Source organism: Periplaneta americana, chromosome 9 (assembly GCF_040183065.1).
Source record: "Periplaneta americana isolate PAMFEO1 chromosome 9, P.americana_PAMFEO1_priV1, whole genome shotgun sequence".
Classification (NCBI taxonomy): Eukaryota; Metazoa; Arthropoda; class Insecta; order Blattodea; family Blattidae; genus Periplaneta; species Periplaneta americana.
The window spans coordinates 116,436,702-116,457,242 of record NC_091125.1 but is presented as its reverse complement, the minus strand read 5'-3'; the positions used below and the strand labels follow the sequence as shown (position 1 = coordinate 116,457,242).

The 20,541-nt window shown below is 37.0% G+C and overlaps 1 protein-coding gene across 1 annotated transcript in view; it reads right to left on the bottom strand.

Annotated features, from left to right (window-relative positions):
* Window positions 1–792: 792 nt before the first annotated feature.
* The window catches only part of LOC138706410 (uncharacterized), a 630,831-nt gene continuing 611,082 nt past the window's right edge, over window positions 793–20,541 (bottom strand). Inside the window, exon 6 of the mRNA XM_069835680.1 lies at window positions 793–1,058. Within this exon, the coding sequence (XP_069691781.1) occupies window positions 827–1,058 (232 nt within the window). The 3' untranslated portion in view covers window positions 793–826. The remainder of the gene's footprint in view (window positions 1,059–20,541) is intronic.

Sequence of the window (20,541 nt, the reverse complement as noted above, 5' to 3'; positions counted from 1 at the left end):
GCTCTGTAACACACGCATGTGTATGTCTTTAAGTAAAACATTGCTTTAGAGGAAATGTGCTCTTTATTCTTCAAAATATGTACATCTCTTATTGCTTCTGTTTTGAAGACTACGTAAGTAGGTAGCTTAGGTTTAAGAATTTGAAAGCATTCTTGCTTTCTCGGGTGTGACCCAGTTACATTGTATTTATACAGTAAATTGTAATATGTAGGCTATTTTACTATGAGGTTGGTAATCATTTCGAATTTTGAAGAATATTCATATACGAGTATTACAATAGTGTTTTAAAATATTTGTTATTGTATGTAATTTTTGCTTGCAATAAAATCTTTGTATTGTTCTTAAATTAGCCTAAATTGGTATATCGAAAGAAAACGAAATATTTTTTTATAAAGTTAAATTTGAAGATGCATTCTTCATTAATTTTCTTATAACTTATACATATAAAATAATCTGAGTATTAATATTCATAATGCAAATAATTAAAAAACAGTAAGTACAACACAGAGCTTGAGTATTTCATTCGTCACAGGGTCTATTATGTAGGTTACGTAAGTAAATAGCCTCGTTTTATGAATCTGAAAGCATTGTTCTTAAATTAGCCTTCAACTGTACACTGAAGAAAACCAAAATACATTTGAATAAAGTCACGTTTGAAAATTTATTCTTTATTATTTTTATTATATAAAACCATAATTAATAATCTGAATATTAATATTTTGTAATATAACAATTAAAACAATAATAAGCATTGCACATAGCATGAGTACTTTACTCGTCACAGGAGTCGATGCATAACAGGAAGAATAATCTGAATTACATTCTGTCATTCACAGTAATACATAGGTAACAACTTAATAACATCACCGATTACAAAGAACAGCACCTTCTCGCTTCGAAAGGCAACAAAAGGCATGGGGCATAACTTGACAATACTGCCGGGCGAAGGACGTAGAGTGGAGAGGGGAACAGGGAACAGGAAACAGGGAACAGGGAACAGGTAGAACTTCAAGCTCGCATTCTTGTGTCCCGTACTATAGAATCCAGAGGCTGCTTTCCTAAAAAATACAAATCATAAAACACAAATTTATAATGAAAATAATTATCAGTTGACATGAATGGGTGTCAGAAAAGATTCAGATTAGTGTATGTGGATTATGTTTCGCCGACTTCAACATAATATGAATTTTGTCGACTGGATCATGAATCAACGTAAAAATGTTCGGTTTCACAAGACTAGGCCTGCGTAGTGATTTAATCCATTTCTAATTTCAAAACTATTTATTGATTTTATCCTCACAATTCAGTTTTTAGGTCAGAAACTCTGTCAGCTCTTATACCAGTGTGATCCTGACGATGCAATCAGTAAGTATTTACTAAGACAAAAGATACTAAATCCCAAAATTACCTTTACAACCAAATCACGGTGAATAATAAAGCGAAACAAATGTAAACGAGTCGATGAGCATTTTATATACTGTGTGTGTGTGTGTGGCTGTGTGTATGTATGTATGTATATATATATATATATATATATATATATATATATATATATATATATATAAATTGTGCAGTGACAGGGTCATTAACTTATAGTTATTCGCCCCGACTCTGCCCGCAGATGTCGTTAGTTCCAAGAAGTGTAGACCACTTAGATATCGTCAGAGACTATCTAGAGTGCATCACAGGTAAGTGGCCATGATTATGTTGATTGCTACAGATTTACATTACACTCGTAATGAATTACGATAATGGCGAATTGTTTGTATGTCACAGGAAAAATGTAGTACCCGAAGAAAGCCCCTATGTTGCCTGTATCAAGGAATTGCCCAACACAATTTATAAATTCAGGGTGGTCTGGATTTGAACCCTGGCCCTTGGGTTTTTAAGTCCAGCGCACTAACATTGAGAAACAGTGATGAGCTTAAATTATGAAAAAAATATTACACTAAATTTATTATAATTATGTACGCTATAAGCACTGTTTGTATTAAACACGCGTTAGATAAGAGCCGCCACTGCAACCTCCTCCCACCGGCTCCATGTCAGCTCTCCTACTTCTTGAACTTTTATGTCTCATTTCCCTTATTTCATTTTTCTTCTGTATCTCTCGGCACTTGCTATACATGCAGTCTATATATCTTGTTGAGAATGAGATCAAGACTTTAGTAATGAAACATATATACAAACACAAAAGCAGTTCCCAGAGCGAGGCACGAAGAAAATGGTGGGTGTCGACTCCTTACCAGAAGATATATGAGGGCTCGGCTAACGCTGATAAACTGAGTGGCTTTCATTGTATTAGTAAACTAGATATGTTAGCAATTAACTCGGAACGGTAATTAAAAGAACTCACAGAAGCCAATTCCTGGAGACTTCAACGTCTGGATAAGGCACTAACTTTGAGATACAAATATTATACCGCAAAGCACGTCATTACTTAAAAACTAATTTAACTAACTTCGTGTATCGGAATAAACTAAACAGAAGCGGACACACAGAAAGGATTTATAAAGTAATGGTAAGTCTTTACTAAGAAATGTTCTAAGCAACCAAAGTTATTCAGAGATGCTAAACCTATTAGCGTCGGACTTTGCGAACGGCAAAAGATAATAAAGTCTATAGTTCACTATAGATGCAACATTATGTTTCAGGGATCGATTCTCTGTTTCTCTACATGACATTTTAAAGTCACTAAAAGATGCAAAGTTACGCAATGAAAATTACCCACTACCCAAATAATGTTAAAAACGCACATTTTTATGTTAGCTTATATAGAGACTTCAATGTATGTGTGAGACAAAAACATACGGGAAACGTGATTTTCATGAACGGGTAAGGTTCATTATACCCATAATAATAATCCTGTGAACCCGGATTCGATCCCCGGTGTACCCTCCATTTATAACTTGGGTGTTGGGTAAGTCCGTGGGGGTAACTCGGAGGTTTAGAAAATAGAAGAAGAAACTCGGTTAAAATGAAATGGTCGTATTAATTTATGGGTTAGAATAATGAACTATAATCTAGGACAGTGTTTCTCAACCATATGACGGTGAGGCCCTCCTTTTCCTCACACTACTTTAGTGCGGACCTCTGGCCTAAGGTGTAGGGTGTAAGGCCGAGATCCAAGATGGCGACTTGTGTGTGATGAGGGTGATGATCAAGTGTTACGTTAACAGTGTAATTGAGAGTTCGTTGATCATTTGTGTAGGAAATGTGCTTGGATTTCAAAAGTATATTTGAAATGGTAGGTCTGTGAGTGTTAGTGTCGTAAGATTCATTATAGTTCTGATATAGGATGCTAAAGTGGTGAGTAAGGATCGGGTGAATCTTAACAAGTAAAATTGTTCGGCTAACGGATCGCTACATGAATGCAGACGGTATCCAGTGTGCAGTGTGTTGGAAAAGCCATTCACGTGCATCAGGGGAGAGAAGGCTTATAGGTGCGTCGGATCTGGAGAGAGAAGCCTTATAGGTGCGATGGAGAAGACCTCAACAATAACACTTTTGTGTTAAGAAGTGTATTTTCTCAAGTGCCCTCCTGGAAATGTTGTGTGGGCGGGGTGGCTTGTTTTTGTAGGTACGTTTTCGGGCTGTGGTTGTGCAAATATTAGCATCATAGTGTAAATTATAATTGTGATACAAGATCCGAAGGTATGTGATTGGAACTCGGTCAGCGCCAACAAGTTCATGCCCATGCGGTTTCGCTCTACCGGAGAGAAGACATCCCATTGATTTTATCAGAAGTTGTATTATACACGTGTATGAGATTTCTGAACCTGTGGTATTGAACTACCAAATGGCCATGTCTATTGATGTTGCATCTCTGTTCTGCTCTGCAGAAAATGAATTTAAAAAGATATTTGAAGTGTTAAGTATGGACAAAAGGACAGATCGTAAGTGGTGTGAAGGAGTCATGAACTCAGTGAATAGTATTAAGGAAGTTCTAGTGGTCTTCAAAGATTCTTTAATGGAAATACATGCCAGTGCTAACGTACAGAAGACCACACATCCTCATTCATATGCCCAAGCAGTCTCAACACCTTCAACAAAGACTAGAAATGTAGTAATTGTGTCACCGAGAACGCCAGACATTGTGAAAGATTCAGAACAAACTTTAAAAATAATTAAGGAAACAACTGTGAACAAAATTCAAGTCGGCATCAACAGTGTAAAGAAAGTAAGGAATAAAAGTGTTGTCATTGAGCTTCGTAGCAAAGAAGAATGTGAGGCTTTCATGAAGAAGGTGGAAACCAATAGTCAACATCTAACGGCGAGGATACCCACGAAACGAAATCCTGAAGTAATAATTCATGGTATTGAGGCTGGCATTGGAAACGATGATTTGATTCAATGTATTGTGGACCAAAATCCTTACATAAAACATTGCCTGGATTCAGGTGAACAGATGGAAATACGATTCATGAAGAGATCCAGAGACAACACAACCCAGTTTGCTGTGCTCAGAGTAACTCCAACGATCTATCATGCAATGAGGAACGGAGGAAAGGTATACATTGGCTACAGTCGTTGTCCAGTGAAAGACCATATACCTGTTACACGCTGCTATACATGCTGTGGATACGGCCATATAAGCAAGGATTGTACGTTCGAGAGGCATTGTAGGCGATGCGCAGAAGATCACAGTTTTGATATCTGTCCACAGGAAAAGACTGTATGTATCAACTGCTTGAAATTTAACACTAAAATGTCCAGTAGGAAAAATCCTGAAATGTGCGCCACTAATCATGATGCTACTGACACTAACTGCCCTGCATACAAGAAAATTGTGGAAATTATAACTTCTAAAATTAATTATGGCTAGGCTAACCATCTTCAATCAGAACGTGCACAAATCATTAGTTTCAACGCACGATTCAATAACTACCTCAGACTTTCATTCACCGGTTATCGATACTGACATTAAAATGCTTTGTGTACAGGAACCTAATGTTACGCAAAACCGTGTGGCAGGCTTTGGTCCTGGCTGCAATTTGTACATCGGTACAGGGATAAGAAGTGACACTAACAATGAAAGACCTAGAGCAGCTATAATTACAAAATACTCACACGTAGTACACCTACCTCAATATTGTACACCAGATTTGGTTTTAGTTTGTGTGAACTGGTGTGGAATTGAAATTTACATTTGTGGTGTTTACTGCGAACCAGGGCGTGATCTGACTGTTGAACTTAACGATCTTCAGCGTGTATGTGAGAAATTAAAGGGAAAACCTCTGTTTATCACAGGGGACATAAATTCAAAACACTGTGCATGGGGCAGTCCAGTGGATGATGCTCGGAGTAAAATGTTCTATGATCTTTTCTATGCTCACAATTTAGTTATTCTTAACAATGGGATTATTCCAACATATAGGTGTAGCAATTCCAGCAGCTTTTTAGATGTTAGTGTTTGTATCACCAACCATCCAGCCAGTTCTTTTGAGTGTCCCCAATACGAGAAAATAGTCATCACAATATCCAAAATCAACTATGGGTGAACTTACCATTTACCAACAAAACCTGCACAAATCACTTACGCCTACTCAAGAACTGGTTCATAACGCAGATTTTTCATCCAGTACAATAGACAACAAAATTAAATTACTTTGTGTTCAAGAACCCAATACCAAACGAAACCGTGCTTCTGGATTTGGCTCTAATACCTTCATATTCGAACATAATAATAATGAAACTGCAAATAATCAGGGCAATAACATAAGGGCAGCAACAATAACAAGACACAATAATGTTATTAATCTTATTCAGTACTGCACCCCTGATAGAGTAGTGGTATGTGTTGATCTTTTCGGTCAAGATATATATGTCTGTAATATCTATTGCGACCCGGACTGTGACTTCACGCAGATACTGAATGAGTTGGAGGCTATTTGCTCAGATCTAAAGGGAAAACATCTGTTAATTGTAGGGGACATCAACGCCAAACATCATGCTTGGAATAGTCCTGTTAGCGATTATAAAGGAAAGCAATTCTTTGATTTCTGTTGCTCACACAATTTAGCTATCCTGAACACTGGCAACAAACCTACCTTCAGACGCAACAACTCCACGAGTTTCATCGACGTGAGTGTATGTAGTCATTCTCTAACACCGTTCATCGTAGAATGGAAAGTTAGTGACTTTCACACAATGTCTGATCATGAATTAATCATAATCGACATAAAACTACAACCAAAGTTATATACTAATGCAGGAAGTGCACGCATTTACAAAACCAACAACGTCAAATGGTCGCGATTCCAAAGGGCAGCACGACTCAAACTGCGTCGAACATCCATAAACATTAATAATAGCAACACGCCGGAATCACTTAACTCAGCTATAGAACAACTGACTAGAAACATAACAGAACTATGTGAAGCTCATCTGCCAAAGAAATCTCAAACCGCGATCAAAAACTACTGGTGGACCGCAGAGTTAAACATAATGAGGAAACGAGTGTTAGCCAGCCACAGACGATACAAACGATGTAAATGTGAAACGCTTCGAATTAAATACGAGCAATTTTACAACAACATTAAAACTGATTACAAAAACAAAATTTTGCAGGCTAAAACTAAGGCATGGAAGGAGTTCTGCTCATCGCAAAGTCCACAAAACCCATGGGGGATAATTTATAAAATGTGTCGAAAACCCGAGAACTTCAACAGATCTCTCAATACTATCCAAACCGACAACGGGTTTACCTCTAATACATACGAAACAGCTAGTGTCCTAATCAATAAATTCTTTCCTGATGATTCTATAGACACGGATGTGCACAAGCGTACCAGACTTGAATCCGAGCTGTCACCTGACGCGGAAGATGAACCACAATTCACAGCAGAAGAGGTAGAGAGGGCAATAAAAAAATTGAATGATAAAAAAGCACCAGGGATTGATGCAATCTCTGCCAATATAATTAAAAATGTACATACGAGCTGTGCCGATCTCTTTGTGAGTATTTTCAATAAATGTATGTCATTGCAAGTCTTTCCTGACTGCTGGAAAATCGCAAATGTTAAAATAATACCAAAACCGCACTGTCATAACCGAACAGCAAACGCCTATCGGCCTATCTGTCTGCTACCTGTTATGGGAAAACTCTTGGAGAAACTTATTATAGATAGAATTATGTATAACTTGTATAATACAAATATGTTAAAAGGGAATCAATATGGGTTCACACCGCAAAAATCCACAGAAGATGCAGTGCTTCATGTTGTGAACTGGGCAAATCAAACTCTAAGACGTCGGCAGTTCGGATTACTCATATCACTGGACATTTCGGGGGCATTTGACAACGCTTGGTGGCCTAAAATTATGTCTCAACTGAAGAAAAAAGGTTGTCCTAGAAACCTATATAACCTAGTCAAAAATTACTTTAGCAATCGCAAAGTACAACTCACGATAGGAACTACTACTCTAATGAAAGACGTTAATAAAGGATGTCCCCAGGGTTCCTGCTGTAGTCCAGGGCTTTGGAATATCTTATATGACGACCTGCTACAGATGGATCTGCCAAATGATTGTCAATTAATAGCATATGCTGATGACGCTCTCGTCCTAATAACAGCTGACAATATAAACTGTATTGAAAACAAAGCCAATGAAACGCTGACTTCCATATCCAAGTGGGGAAAAGACAACAAACTACAGTTCAACCCTCTTAAGACAAAAGCCTTGCTGATTACAAGGAAAAGAAATTACGACCTACCACACATACAGATGGACATGAAGGATATCGACATAGTAGAGACACTCTTGTATTTAGGCGTCACTCTCGACAAACGTATGTCTTTTAAGGCACATATTGATTCACTAGTCACTAAATCACACCAGTTTCAATCTGCTTTGCATAGGGCCACCAGACCAACCTGGGGTCTTAGTCCTGATATATTGCGAACAATATATCATGGCGCTTTCGAACCATTGATATTATACTGTGTCTCGGCATTTCAAAATATACTTCACAAAAAGTGGGTTCAAAATAAATTGATACAAATCCAGCGTGGATTCATTCTACGAATCACGAAGGCTTACAGAACCACATCGACAGACGCAGCCCTAGTGATCGCGGGTATACCACCATTGTTTTTAACAGCCATGGCTAAAGCTGAAATCTCTAACGTGAAAAGAAATGGGATATTTATAGAACAAGAATCATATCTTGAGGTGGAAAAAAGATCACATTTTCAATTAACTGGTCATCCGAAAGATTTTCACCGTGCATCAAATACATGTACAGATCGACATGAATACAACATCTATACTGACGGCTCTCGGTTGCAAAAGGAGAACGACGTCACCTTGGTGGGCTGTGCTTTTGTTACCTACTACAACACTACTGAAGTCCACTCTGCCACGTTCCGCCTGGCGCCCATGTGCTCCGTGTTCCAAGCAGAACTCTTTGCCATCTTGCAAGCAGTGAAATGGAGCATTACCAACGGGATTGACTCATGTATTCACAGCGACTCTCAATCTGCCTTACAAACCATTGACGATAAATACAACTTGCATTCTATAGCCGTCGAAATTAGATCCCTAATACTTAAATTTGAAGGTCGTATTTGCTTAATGTGGGTGCGCGGCCACACAGGTACTGAAGGAAACGAAAGAGCGGATACATTAGCGAAGCAAGCGGCCTCAACCAACTCAGAATATAAATATTCCACCTGTCCTATTTCGTACATCAAGCAGAAGATCAAGCACACAACTACACTCAAGTGGAATACATACTGGAACTCTAGTGTTAAAGGCTCTGTGACCAAGAAATTATTCTTTCCCAATGTACAAGACAGACTATGTTGCAGTCAGTTCTCAACCGACTTCTTTTACACCCAATTTATGACCGGCCATGGAAAATTCGGTTCCTACTTCGAAAGATTTAGGATCAAAAGTGCAGAAGAATCTCTGTGCATATGCAAAGAGAATCAGACTGTTGAACATTTGATTTTTCACTGTCCAGTGTTCGAAAGGAAAAGACACTTTTTAAGATATCATATCTCGGATTGCAATTTAAATTACTCCACACCCCTTTACCATTTTCTTAGAAAAAAATGTTGTTACAAACAATTCACAGAGTTTATACACCACATCCACGCAAGACTGTAGCTGTTAATTGTATATAAATTAATGATGTTATAAAATCCTAATGCACTATGTAAAACAAGGTGTCTATCTTTGGGACATAATAATAGTAATGACAACAATAACTATGTTTGTATTATAGATTTTACTATTGTTGAGTATTTGATGACAGGTATATAGTTTGTAACCATAAGTAATTTTGTTTTTATTTTTTCTTTACTATCGCAAACCAACTATATAATAGGTATTTTATTTGTAACTACGCCAATTATGTGCATTATCTCATTAATATTGCTTAAAATTATGTATAAGATCACAAATTAATGTAATAATCTTGCAATTTCTCTACACCTTCGATTATAATTTCTAATTTTATTTCATTTTGTTTTAACTGAAAGTAATTATTGCATAACGTATTAGTATTGTTTACTGTCTCTTAATTAGTGTATTTATATTGTAACTATGATTCACACCTACTATTAATTCTTTAAAATTGTGTATTATCACTACATATTGTATTTCACATGTAACAAACTACAACCCTAATATACCAAAGGTAAAATAGGGTTTCAATATTTGGATAACAATAATAATAATAAGGTAGAATGTAGAACCTAGTAATGTGAAATGTTGTATCAATTAAAAAAACTGTTTAGTTGCCTTTTTTTATTTAATGAAAAATAGTCGGATGTTGAAATTTTCATAGAACTCTTATTATTATTATTATTATTATTATTATTATTATTATTATTATTATCATTATTACTATTATTATTATTATTATTATTATTATTATTATTATTATTATGTTAGCGGCACCAACAAACTGTTTTTGAACCACTTGGAGGCCGCAGGCCCCCAGTTGAGAATCATGGATCTAAAAGACAATACATAGCAGAAGTCAAGGGACAGAAATCGACTCTCACAAACAAAGTGGACAAGGTTGCAATGAAATATAGGCCTACTAATTCCACTTAATGTCGAGTGTACTTGAGCATATAAACCACATTATAAAAAGATCACAACGACTTCAAGTGAATGGAAAACAACAACAGTAATAATAATAATAATAATAATAATAATAATAATAATAATAATAATAATAATATCTGCAATCCTATTATGATTTACTTCACAGACGGAAAAACCAACTAATTCGAAGTTCTCTAGTATGATATCGGTCTAACATCTTCCCGTCCTGAAATACAAATCCTCAATCACTTCTTTTCGGAATGAAATGATCGTTCGTCACAGGGAGTGGCAAAGAACCGGAGAGAATGGAATGCCATTAGCGGTTATCTAATACCTGCACAATTAACAGCATCAACAACGAATAACATTAACATTGTCACTCATTAGCGCAAGGATGGTTCACAACATGACGCAGCGACGTATGATATCAACATTTTTGCACAGTTAGAAGAATGGCTAAGGTGTCGGCATTATATGTCGGAGTTCCATACTGAAATCCCGACGAATGCAAGTGGGATATGTGACAAAAAAAATTGTTTTCGGGGCAGATTTTCGCAGAATACTCCGTTTTTCTTACGACAACATTCGACGGTATCTCCATCAATCATCCAACCATTATTAGAATATGATGTACTGCAGTTGCTCTTTGGTGCACCACAGGAATGTCGAGAAGTCAAAATTACCTGTACATTTACATGTTATTGAGAGTGCATCACGTTCCTGCTATTGAATAATTACGATTCCAAACGTAAAATTACATCTTTAATCAAAGTATCGATGATATATTAGCCTATACCATAATTTTTACAAAATACTCGTTCTGTACTATATTACAGAACATCCTCAGTTATTATTCTTGTAGAATGTGTTAATAAATGTTATGTTTTATTTAACGACAATCGCAACTGCAGAGGTTATATCAGCGTCGCCGGATGTGCCGGAATTTTGTCCCGCAGGAGTTCTTTTACATGCCAGTAAATCTACTGACATGAGCCTGTCGCATTTAAGCACACTTAAATGCCATCGACCTGGCCCGGGATCGAACCCGCAACCTCGGGCATAGAAGGCCAGCGCTATACCAACTCGCCAACCAGGTCGACTTGTAGAATGTGATTTCATGTAATGGAATTACGGCATATGATCATAATACATATTCGAAAACTTAGCATGGCATTATAAAATATATTTAATTTTATATATATTTTATAAATGCCATGCTACTGGAAAATTGCATTCTGTTGATGTGACTTGACACCACTTATTCAGATAAATTCCATTGAGTTCAGCCGGGATTTGATCTTGGAGCTCTAACGTAAAAATCCGGTATATTAGCCGGTTACTGAAGCACCACTTCAAAAATGTTTAGATACAGTTGTATCGAATTCAGCCTACATTTATTGAATTTTTCGATAATGGGTGCGATTTCTAATGAAAATGCAAATGTATTAATTAACACCAGAGATAGCATAACTGTATTAAATAAAACTCACGATATATGTAGGAGTCTAATAGCCAAGTTTGACTAAGATTAGTCCTGTGGGAGTCAGTTATGGTCGAAAGAAGACCTCCACGTTGAAACTGCAGAGATGCGCGATGATTCAGTCTTAAAACTTTTTTGTAAATTACTATGCAAGCCAACGAGATGAGAACACCTACAGATTTTAATAGAATAGTAGGAGCTTCCGGTCATTTCATGTTTCTCGATTTCCTTAATGCAACGGTTTGTTCATTATCCATACCAATTAGGAGCAGAGAGCTTTGAATTCCAACCCACAAATACCGTCTATTGAGAATTACAAAGGGCTATGATGCACTGCCCTGCAACTCCTTTGCTGTAATTCCAAACAGTAGCTTCAGTAAGAGTGACGAGGAATGCAGGCGTTAAGGCACGTTCTGAATCTAATCTCAGCAGTGGATCACGAGTAACAGAATGCAAACGATGTTATGTGTATATGCAAGAACTGGAAAAAAAAAAATCTGAATTTTCCTGGATCCATCGTGAAATATCCGAGAAAAGATGGCAATAAAAAATAAGATACCAAACCAAATTATGCTGTATCAAGCAACGAAACAGATAAATTTGAAAAGGGAATGAACAGCCCACACGAATTTTCTCAAACAAGTTAGCAATTAGACATTTGTTCGCCAAAATCATTGTAAATTTGGTCAGGAAATTTTACATGTATCACACTTCGGAATTTATCGGTAATAGACATTCGTAATAAATTAATTTTTCTTAAAATGTATGTAAATATTTCCAGTCATTATGTAGATTTGAACTGAAGTTCCAATTCCTTAAACACAACAGAAAAACTTCTAGGAATAAGGATGTAACCAACAAAACTGTATTTCATGTTTCAGGAGAAAGAAAAATAATTTCAAATATATATTTCTTTAAGCCTATATTTACTACCACAACCATTTGATTAAACAAGGATACAAGCTTATTCAGCCACTGAACGCAATAATTTATTGATATAAATCAAAGCTGGAAAATTACTTTTTCCATCTACATCACATATTTTAAAAAATTGATGTTATATCCGTTTTCCGGGGAAGTCTTCAAATATATTTAATGAAACAAAAACGACTTCTTACACGCAAACACTCACTCACTGTATCTCTAAGAAATTATTTATGAAAATGAAAACACTGTTTTTCTTACGAAAATTACATCGTATTGCAAAGGCGCAAAGAGTATCTGCCCCATGTTACACATACAATATTGGTAATTGTTCTTTGTATGGTTTCCATGATGTTATGAATAGGTCTAATAATAATAATAATAATAATAATAATAATAATAATAATAATAATAATAATAATAATAATAATAATAATAAAATAATATTAGGCCTAATAATAATAATAAAATAATAAAATAATAATAATAATAATAATAATAATAATAATAATAATAATAATCTTCATTTTCAGTTTTAGGCTTGGTTGCTCGTTACGTTGCTCGTTACGTTCATCCGACATCTTTTCTATGATCTTTCAACTGCTCTAGTTATCTAGTGTCTGCGTGAGTGAAGGTGTTAGATCTAGCCAGCTGAGTCCAGGGTCCAGCGCCAAAAGTTACCCAGCATTTGCTCTTAATGGGTTGAGGGAAAACTTCGGAAAAGCCTCAATCAGTTAACTTGTCCCAAGCAGGATTTGAACCCGGACCCGCTCGTTTCACGGTCAGACATGCTAACCGTTACTCCACAGCAGTGGACTTTATAATCTTCCGAATGATTTTTTTCTGATATAGGTTTAACGAAGGATATCGTTTACGTTTCCTGATTCTGTCCATTCCGTTATGTGCTGTAGCCAATTCGTCTTGTAATACTGATAAATGCAGTCTTCTATTGGTCGTAATTTTGAATTCTTCTGCAATAAATGACTTCCTCTTCCGGACCAGCAAAACGCTTGTGATTTTTCTGAGAAGTTTAATCTCGAATGAAGTGAGTGGTTATCCATCCTGTTTCCTAAATGATCATGCTTCGCGACTATACATGAATATGGGTATTTCTTTAATTGTATGTTAATTTTACAAGCTATCATTCTCGTAGAATCGAAAGTTTGGTTGGTTATTCGTAATGCTCTGTTATAATTTTGAATTTTAATCCAAATATTTTTTTCATTATTAGACAGATTAAAGCCTAAACATTTTTTCAGTGAGTAATTATGCGGTACACACCCACTACATATGGGACACATTAATGACTTTTATCCCTCACATTTTAAAGAATTCAATACTCTCGTGCACAAGCCGTTAGCTATATTAATATCGCTCGCAAATAACTTTTAAATAATGATTAAATCATATCTTTTCAGAGTAGCACACCGTATATTTAAGTTCTCCAGGTGCCGCTGATTCAAATATTGTATTTACGATTCATATTTTGCTTCGAATTGGGTTATCCCAATTTTATCAGTTGATATTTGCATGTTAATTTTTTGCTACGAGACGAAGACAGTGTACAGAATACTGCAACTCTTCTTCAGTACTGAGAAGAAGTACTTCATAATTTCCATACAAATATATGTCAATAGCGATACTATCGCCAATACTATGTTTTCCGTTGTGTAGGCCTGCATAATAGTTATCGCACAGTTATATCGCAAGGAAGCCGCATCGCAAGGAAGTCATATTCTGTGTCTATCGAAGTGAAACTCAAAATGATGCGCTATAAGACAAGATAACCTTAATAGAAAAGTAGGATTTTTTTTTTTTTTTTTTGGAATAGGTACCCTTTAATGAGGATCTATTCTTGAGACCAAGATAAAAGCAAGTTTTGGTTATGGCAGAAATGGCACGCAGTAATAAACACCCTGTTGATGGACGTTGCTTGCTGTTGTGAAGCAGGCTCGTGCGCCCGCTGCGACCCCCCGTGGCGGCTACACGAACTACTCATCTTGCTCGACAACGCGGCTACAAGAATCTCCCATGATCACCGCTAATTAAGTGACAAGCAACTTCTTGGTTGCCAGGCAACAAAGAAAGCTGCTGGCATCAGCAGTCACCAACCTGCTAGCCTGGTCGGCATCGAACCCGCCACCTCCCAAGCAGAGAGAGATTCAAGCACAGAAACAAAACACGAACAAATAAATGATATCATCAAGTGAGTAACTCCTTCGAAAGTACCATTAATATTCCAAATAAAAAATAAAGAAGCAAGTAATGAGTAAAGGTGAATATACCCAAGGATATCTGTTCAAAACGTTTGGTGGTTGAATAAATATATCTACAGATACTAATACCAATTAATTCAACAATGTGTAGAGAACATTTGTTCGTGTAAGAAAATAAATATGCATCCCTCTATATAAATACATATCATGGATCTAACGGTTAACAAAAAGAAATGTAAGATTACATTTTTTGTAATTACTGTACATGATAATCATAGAAAAGAAACTATAAGTCAAGATCATTATTACTAAAGCCTTAACACTTACAATGTAGGTGTGTTCTCGAACTGTGTCAGCACTTCTTACCTGAAAAAAGAGAGATAACGTGTTAGAAACTATATATGGGCAATGAATGGAGTAACGATGAAGAAAATTATAAAAGAAAAGGGAATGAAAGAAAACAAACAAACAAATGAGCAAGTAAAAAGGGAGATATACGTACACTACCGGTCAAAAGTTTTCGATCACCTATCGTAACTATGGATTTGTGATTAAAACAGGGATTTCGTTTTGAATATTCTATCATATCATAATGCTAGAGAGAGAAAATATTTATTTTGTTGATATATTTAGTTTTTCTAATGTGTTTGTACATTGAAATACAGTATATAGTCGTTTTCATAGCTGATCGAAAACTTTTGACCGGTAGTGTAATTAGAAGAAAATTAAAGAAATGTAAGGAAAAGACAAAGAAAAGGGGAAGGAAAATGTGAGGAATAGTAAAGAAATAATACAGAGAAAAAAATTAGACGGAAACTAGAAACAAGAGAAACAAGGAAATGAAGAAAAGAAAGGATAACTAAAAAAAGAAAAAAAAAAAAAGGATTTATGAGTGTGTAGCTTGTACGCGCGACAGAAATAAAATACCATAGGCCTAAGCTGTGAATATAATTATAGTACATAATACTTTTAATTTAAATGTTCGTGCACTGAGAGACAATAAAATTAGGGTTAAATTGTAACGCTTTTATATTCAATAGGCTACTCCTAAGAATTTAATAACGAACAATTCATTTATGACGGCTAAAGTAAGATATGAAAACACTATCCTGCAATTATTCTGCATGACATGAGAAAACTGCATCAGTAGTTGTTCCAGATCTTGTTGCTGATTTCCTTGGTGAATTAATCACCGTCAAAATAAATTTCTCTCGAAGAAATTATATCAGTGGCATAGGAGACGCACTGGTGGAAAACCGCAAACATCAACATCATAATTTAGGGCAGGGCTGGGCAGCAAGAGCGGATTCTACTCTCTCACGAGGAGCCATATGATTTCTCTTCATCCCCTCTCTTCCCCGCCGAACACCGCGCAGCGTTGATTCAGTGACGGATGAATATTAAGCGTCCCCGTTTAGAGTCTGGATGCGCTCCCGATGCCCAGCCCTGATTTAGGGGATAACATAGAAACGTACACAATCACGTAAGAATAAAACGTGAAACCCACTTAAAACGTCCGTCACAGTATTTTGCTTCACAGTAATTAATTATTTAAAATTAAATTGTGCTTTTATTTAACGACGCTCGTAACTGCTGAAGTCATATTATCACCATCGCCGGTGTCCCGGAATTTTGTCCCGCAGTTCTTTAACATACCATAAATCTACCGACATGAGCCAGTCATCGACCTGGGCCGGGATACAACCCGCAACGTGCATAGAAGGCCACAACTCTGCCGATTGTTCCACATAGGCCGAAGCAATTAATTATTGTTTCTATGAATCTAAAGTCTGGTTAGTGTAATATATAGCTAATTGGCGATGTAGGCAATAGAGGAAGAAAGGAATTGGCCATCATTCCCCATTATCTCCTGACCTAGCCCCCTCATAAATGATGCTTTGTTGGTATCACTTGTGAGGTTCAGACCTGTCTTCGGACAGTTGACTAAACAAACAGCAATTAGCTCAAATTATAGTAACAAAGGGTATGTTTGTTTTTCAGTCAACTGTTCGAAGACAGGTATGAACCACACAAGTGATACCAAGAAGGCACCACTTATGAGGCAACTAGGCCAGAAGATAATGGGGTAGTGTGGCCAGTTCCTTTCCCCCTCCATTGTATACATCGCCGACTAGTTTTATACTACACTAGTCAGACTTCAGATGTATACAAACAATTGTTCTTCCTCTGGCACATGTCGTCAAGCGAGATGAACTGCCTGGTAATAGATGTACATACATATCAGCCAGAAGGATACGTTATAATTGAAAATAAATATTAGCAATAAAAGACAATATAAAGGTGATTATAAACCATCTATATATTTAATTCCCTTGAAAGTAATTTTAATAGATGACTTTTTACATCAAACTCTTCGCAACGAAGTTTACACTGTGACTCTTTTTTTCTTTCGGCTCCGCAACCACACAATAGCCACAAGCCTGCGTGTACTGTTCACTACTCGTTCGCTATTTTAGTCGAGTTGGATACCAAAGTGTGCAGACGATGCGCTGGTTGCTTCCTCTTGACAGAAAGATCCTATCGCAACAACAGGCACGCGCCATACAACTAACCGCATGCAATGCCTTCTCTGACAGGATATTCGGCAAATCAAACGTCAAATATTGAATCCGAGCCACGTAGTAGTATTGGCTCTAAAATTACTGTACACACACTATAGCCCTTTAGTAGAACATGTTACAATTAGATTGACATAATTCTGCCACATATGGTAACTCCACATGAATCGGTTCCAACAGTAAGAAAAATGTTTACCACATGAATCCCATGCATTTTGTAACATTAGAATATTACATAAGAGTCGCCTTCGGTGGCCTTGCGATTGTCATGTTCGAGGTTCGTGGATCCAGTACAGAAAGATGGACTTTGAAGGGCGGTAAAATCCTTAGCATGGATTCCTTCGGGAAGGAAATAAAGATATGGGTGAATAATTTCAAGGGAAAAATTGTTCCGGGGCCGGGTATCGATCCCGGGACCTCTGGTTGAACGTACCAGCGCTCTGCCAACTGAGCTACCCGGGAACTCCACCCGACACCCGACACCCGACACCGGAACAATTTTTCCCTTGAAATTATTCAAATCTGCTTTACAGGGAGCTTTACCTGAAAGACTAGATTTGCAAAGATATGGGTGTCATGTCGTACATTTACGACATCTAAACGAAATTCTGCTACAATAGAGGTCTCCAGGAAAAATCTGTTGGTCATTTCTAATATGCTTAATACGCCTAAAATCTATAGCATTGAAAGCGTCTTATAATGAAATACTACTAATGTAGTGCACAAAAGTCATTTTGTATGTTTATGAATACTTCATGAGCCACAATAATGAAAAATATATTAAATCAATAATGAGTGATAGTATAGAGCAGTACACACACTATACAGTAAATTATTCACCTGGTGCTTTCATCTCATTTGAAATTTCCCCCATATTTTTAGGAACCATATTATTGTCGTGATATTGTTTCAAAGTGGGATTGTACAGAACGTATCTTCCCTGTACTAAAATAACTAATTTATCCGCTTTGAGCTCCATTATGAATAATGTTCATTACGCAACAATAATAACTGCAGATAGAGGAAACGTGTAATCGTGGACGTGGTTACCCAAGCATGCGCAGATCGCTGCAGTTATCAGACCTGCTCGCGACCAAGTTCAAGTTCAATGTCGTCGCCTCGTGTCTCCTGTGTCTGCTCGCGACCGTCTTGTCGCGTCTGATTCTGTACATCATAAGAAATCAATGAGACAAGTACCAACAGACAAAATGTTGACCCGCGCAGCGCCTGATTCTGTGTGCATCCGACCTAAAAGTTATGTTCAGATACGGCGAAATTTGAAAAAAAAAAACAAAAAAAAAAAAAAAAAAAAACAAAACAAAACAAAAACAAAAAAAACAAAAAACAAAACAAAAAAACAAAAACAAAAACGAATGGCTCAGGAACGGTTCTAACACTGGCATGTAAGAAATTCTACTTGTACATACAAAGACTTTGGATTAAAGCAGCTTCATAATTGTCTTCATTATCATCATGATCTTCGAGTTCATTGTGGCTCCTAACTGTTTAAGTAGTTTTGTTTCACAGTCATTCCATTTGCTTTACTTTTGATCTATACTAATTAAGAAGTTGTTCTGAATCTTACTCTGCAGTAAGTCTTGCTGTTTTATCTAGCTATACGCTTCCTGTAATCGCCTTCATAATTAAGTAGATATTTTCTTCTTCATATTTATAGCATCTTTCAGGCATTAATAGCAAGTACGTTACGTGTTAAGAACAGAATTACTAGTACGTATTTCCTAGGGAACAGTAGAAACGAATCTTTCCGTGTACCTGGTGCTTTAAACCTTGTTGCTGTTATCTTAATGAAAGGAGTAGAGACGTGACTTTCTGAGCACCCGATACTGTTAACCCTTGCAACGCCTCCGCTGTTATCTCCGAGCATCTTCGCTCTTCATAACTCCACTTCTGACTGCGTTTCATATGCTCTCTGACTCCATTACGCGTCTCCCCCCCTTCCACTTGTTCTTTATCACCCAATTCGATCTCCATCGCCTATATTACCTCACGCCGAGATTTACGCACCATTATACATTAAACGGCTAACGGGAATGAATGCGTACAGCAGACTCTAAAACCATAGCAACCAGAAGTTTCATTGGAATATTATGAAGAATTCAAAGCGTAGACATGTAGACCAAGCAGTGAACGCATGGTAAAGTTGTGTATTTTTAGATACATTTTGGTGCTATTTTTAAACACAAAATAGCGGCGACCACTGAGACTTCGAATCGACGCGTTCCTCTCTTTTCTACAACAGGCCCCTCCATCGATCGGGAGATGTGTGTTGCCGAAAGTTGAGAAATGAGTAATGGCGGTCGTGGACACTATCTTTATAATGAGCAAACAGATAATTTATTTTTAATATTCCCCCTTACCCAATGGCAGGGCCCTTAACTTTGTCGTCTCCTCGACTAGTAGATGTCACTAGTGATGGCCTCTTGATTCGTCAGAAACTAACCAGTGCATCATAGGCGGTGGGTTTACGTTGCACTCATAACGAATGATGATGATCATTATAATGACGCAAATTTAAATTATGGTTTATTTAACGACATTCGCATCTGCCGAGGTTATATCAGCGTCGCCGGTGTGCCGGAATTTTGTCCCGCAGGAGTTATTTTGTAAGTCAGTAAATCAACTGATATGAACCTGTCGCATTTAAGCACACTTAAATGCCATCGACCTGGGCCGGGATCGAACCCGGAACCTTGAGCACAGAAGACCAGCGCTATACCAACTGCGCTACCCAGGCCAACTATATTGACAAGAAGGTGGTGGTGGTGGTGGTGGTGCTGATGATGATGATGATGATGATTATGATGATAAAGAAGAAGAAGAACAAGAACAAGAAGAAGAAATTGTTGGAATGTTGCAGGGGAACCGGAGACCAGGGGAAACCCCCTATGTTGCCATGACCACGGGCTTACCCAACACAAATTATATTTAGGATGCAGTGGACGGTATATAATATAATATATTAAAAATACAGGGTGGAAGTCGTATAACTCTGCAGATTGAAGGGATCAACAGAATATATTAAAATAAATAAAAAACTATTACGGATTTTGTAATTAAGTGCATGGTTAATTAAAAAATTAGGCCCAAAGTCTGCTTAGTTTCGCAATAGTGCATCGGCCGCCACACGGATAGACACACACACACGCACTCTGTCTGGATAGCAGCGTTCTGTCCTTTAATCACTCCTGTAGGGTTGCCAGACTTCCTAAGGACAGGAAATAACTATACGTGTTAATCTTTTTATTTAATTTGCAAGAAA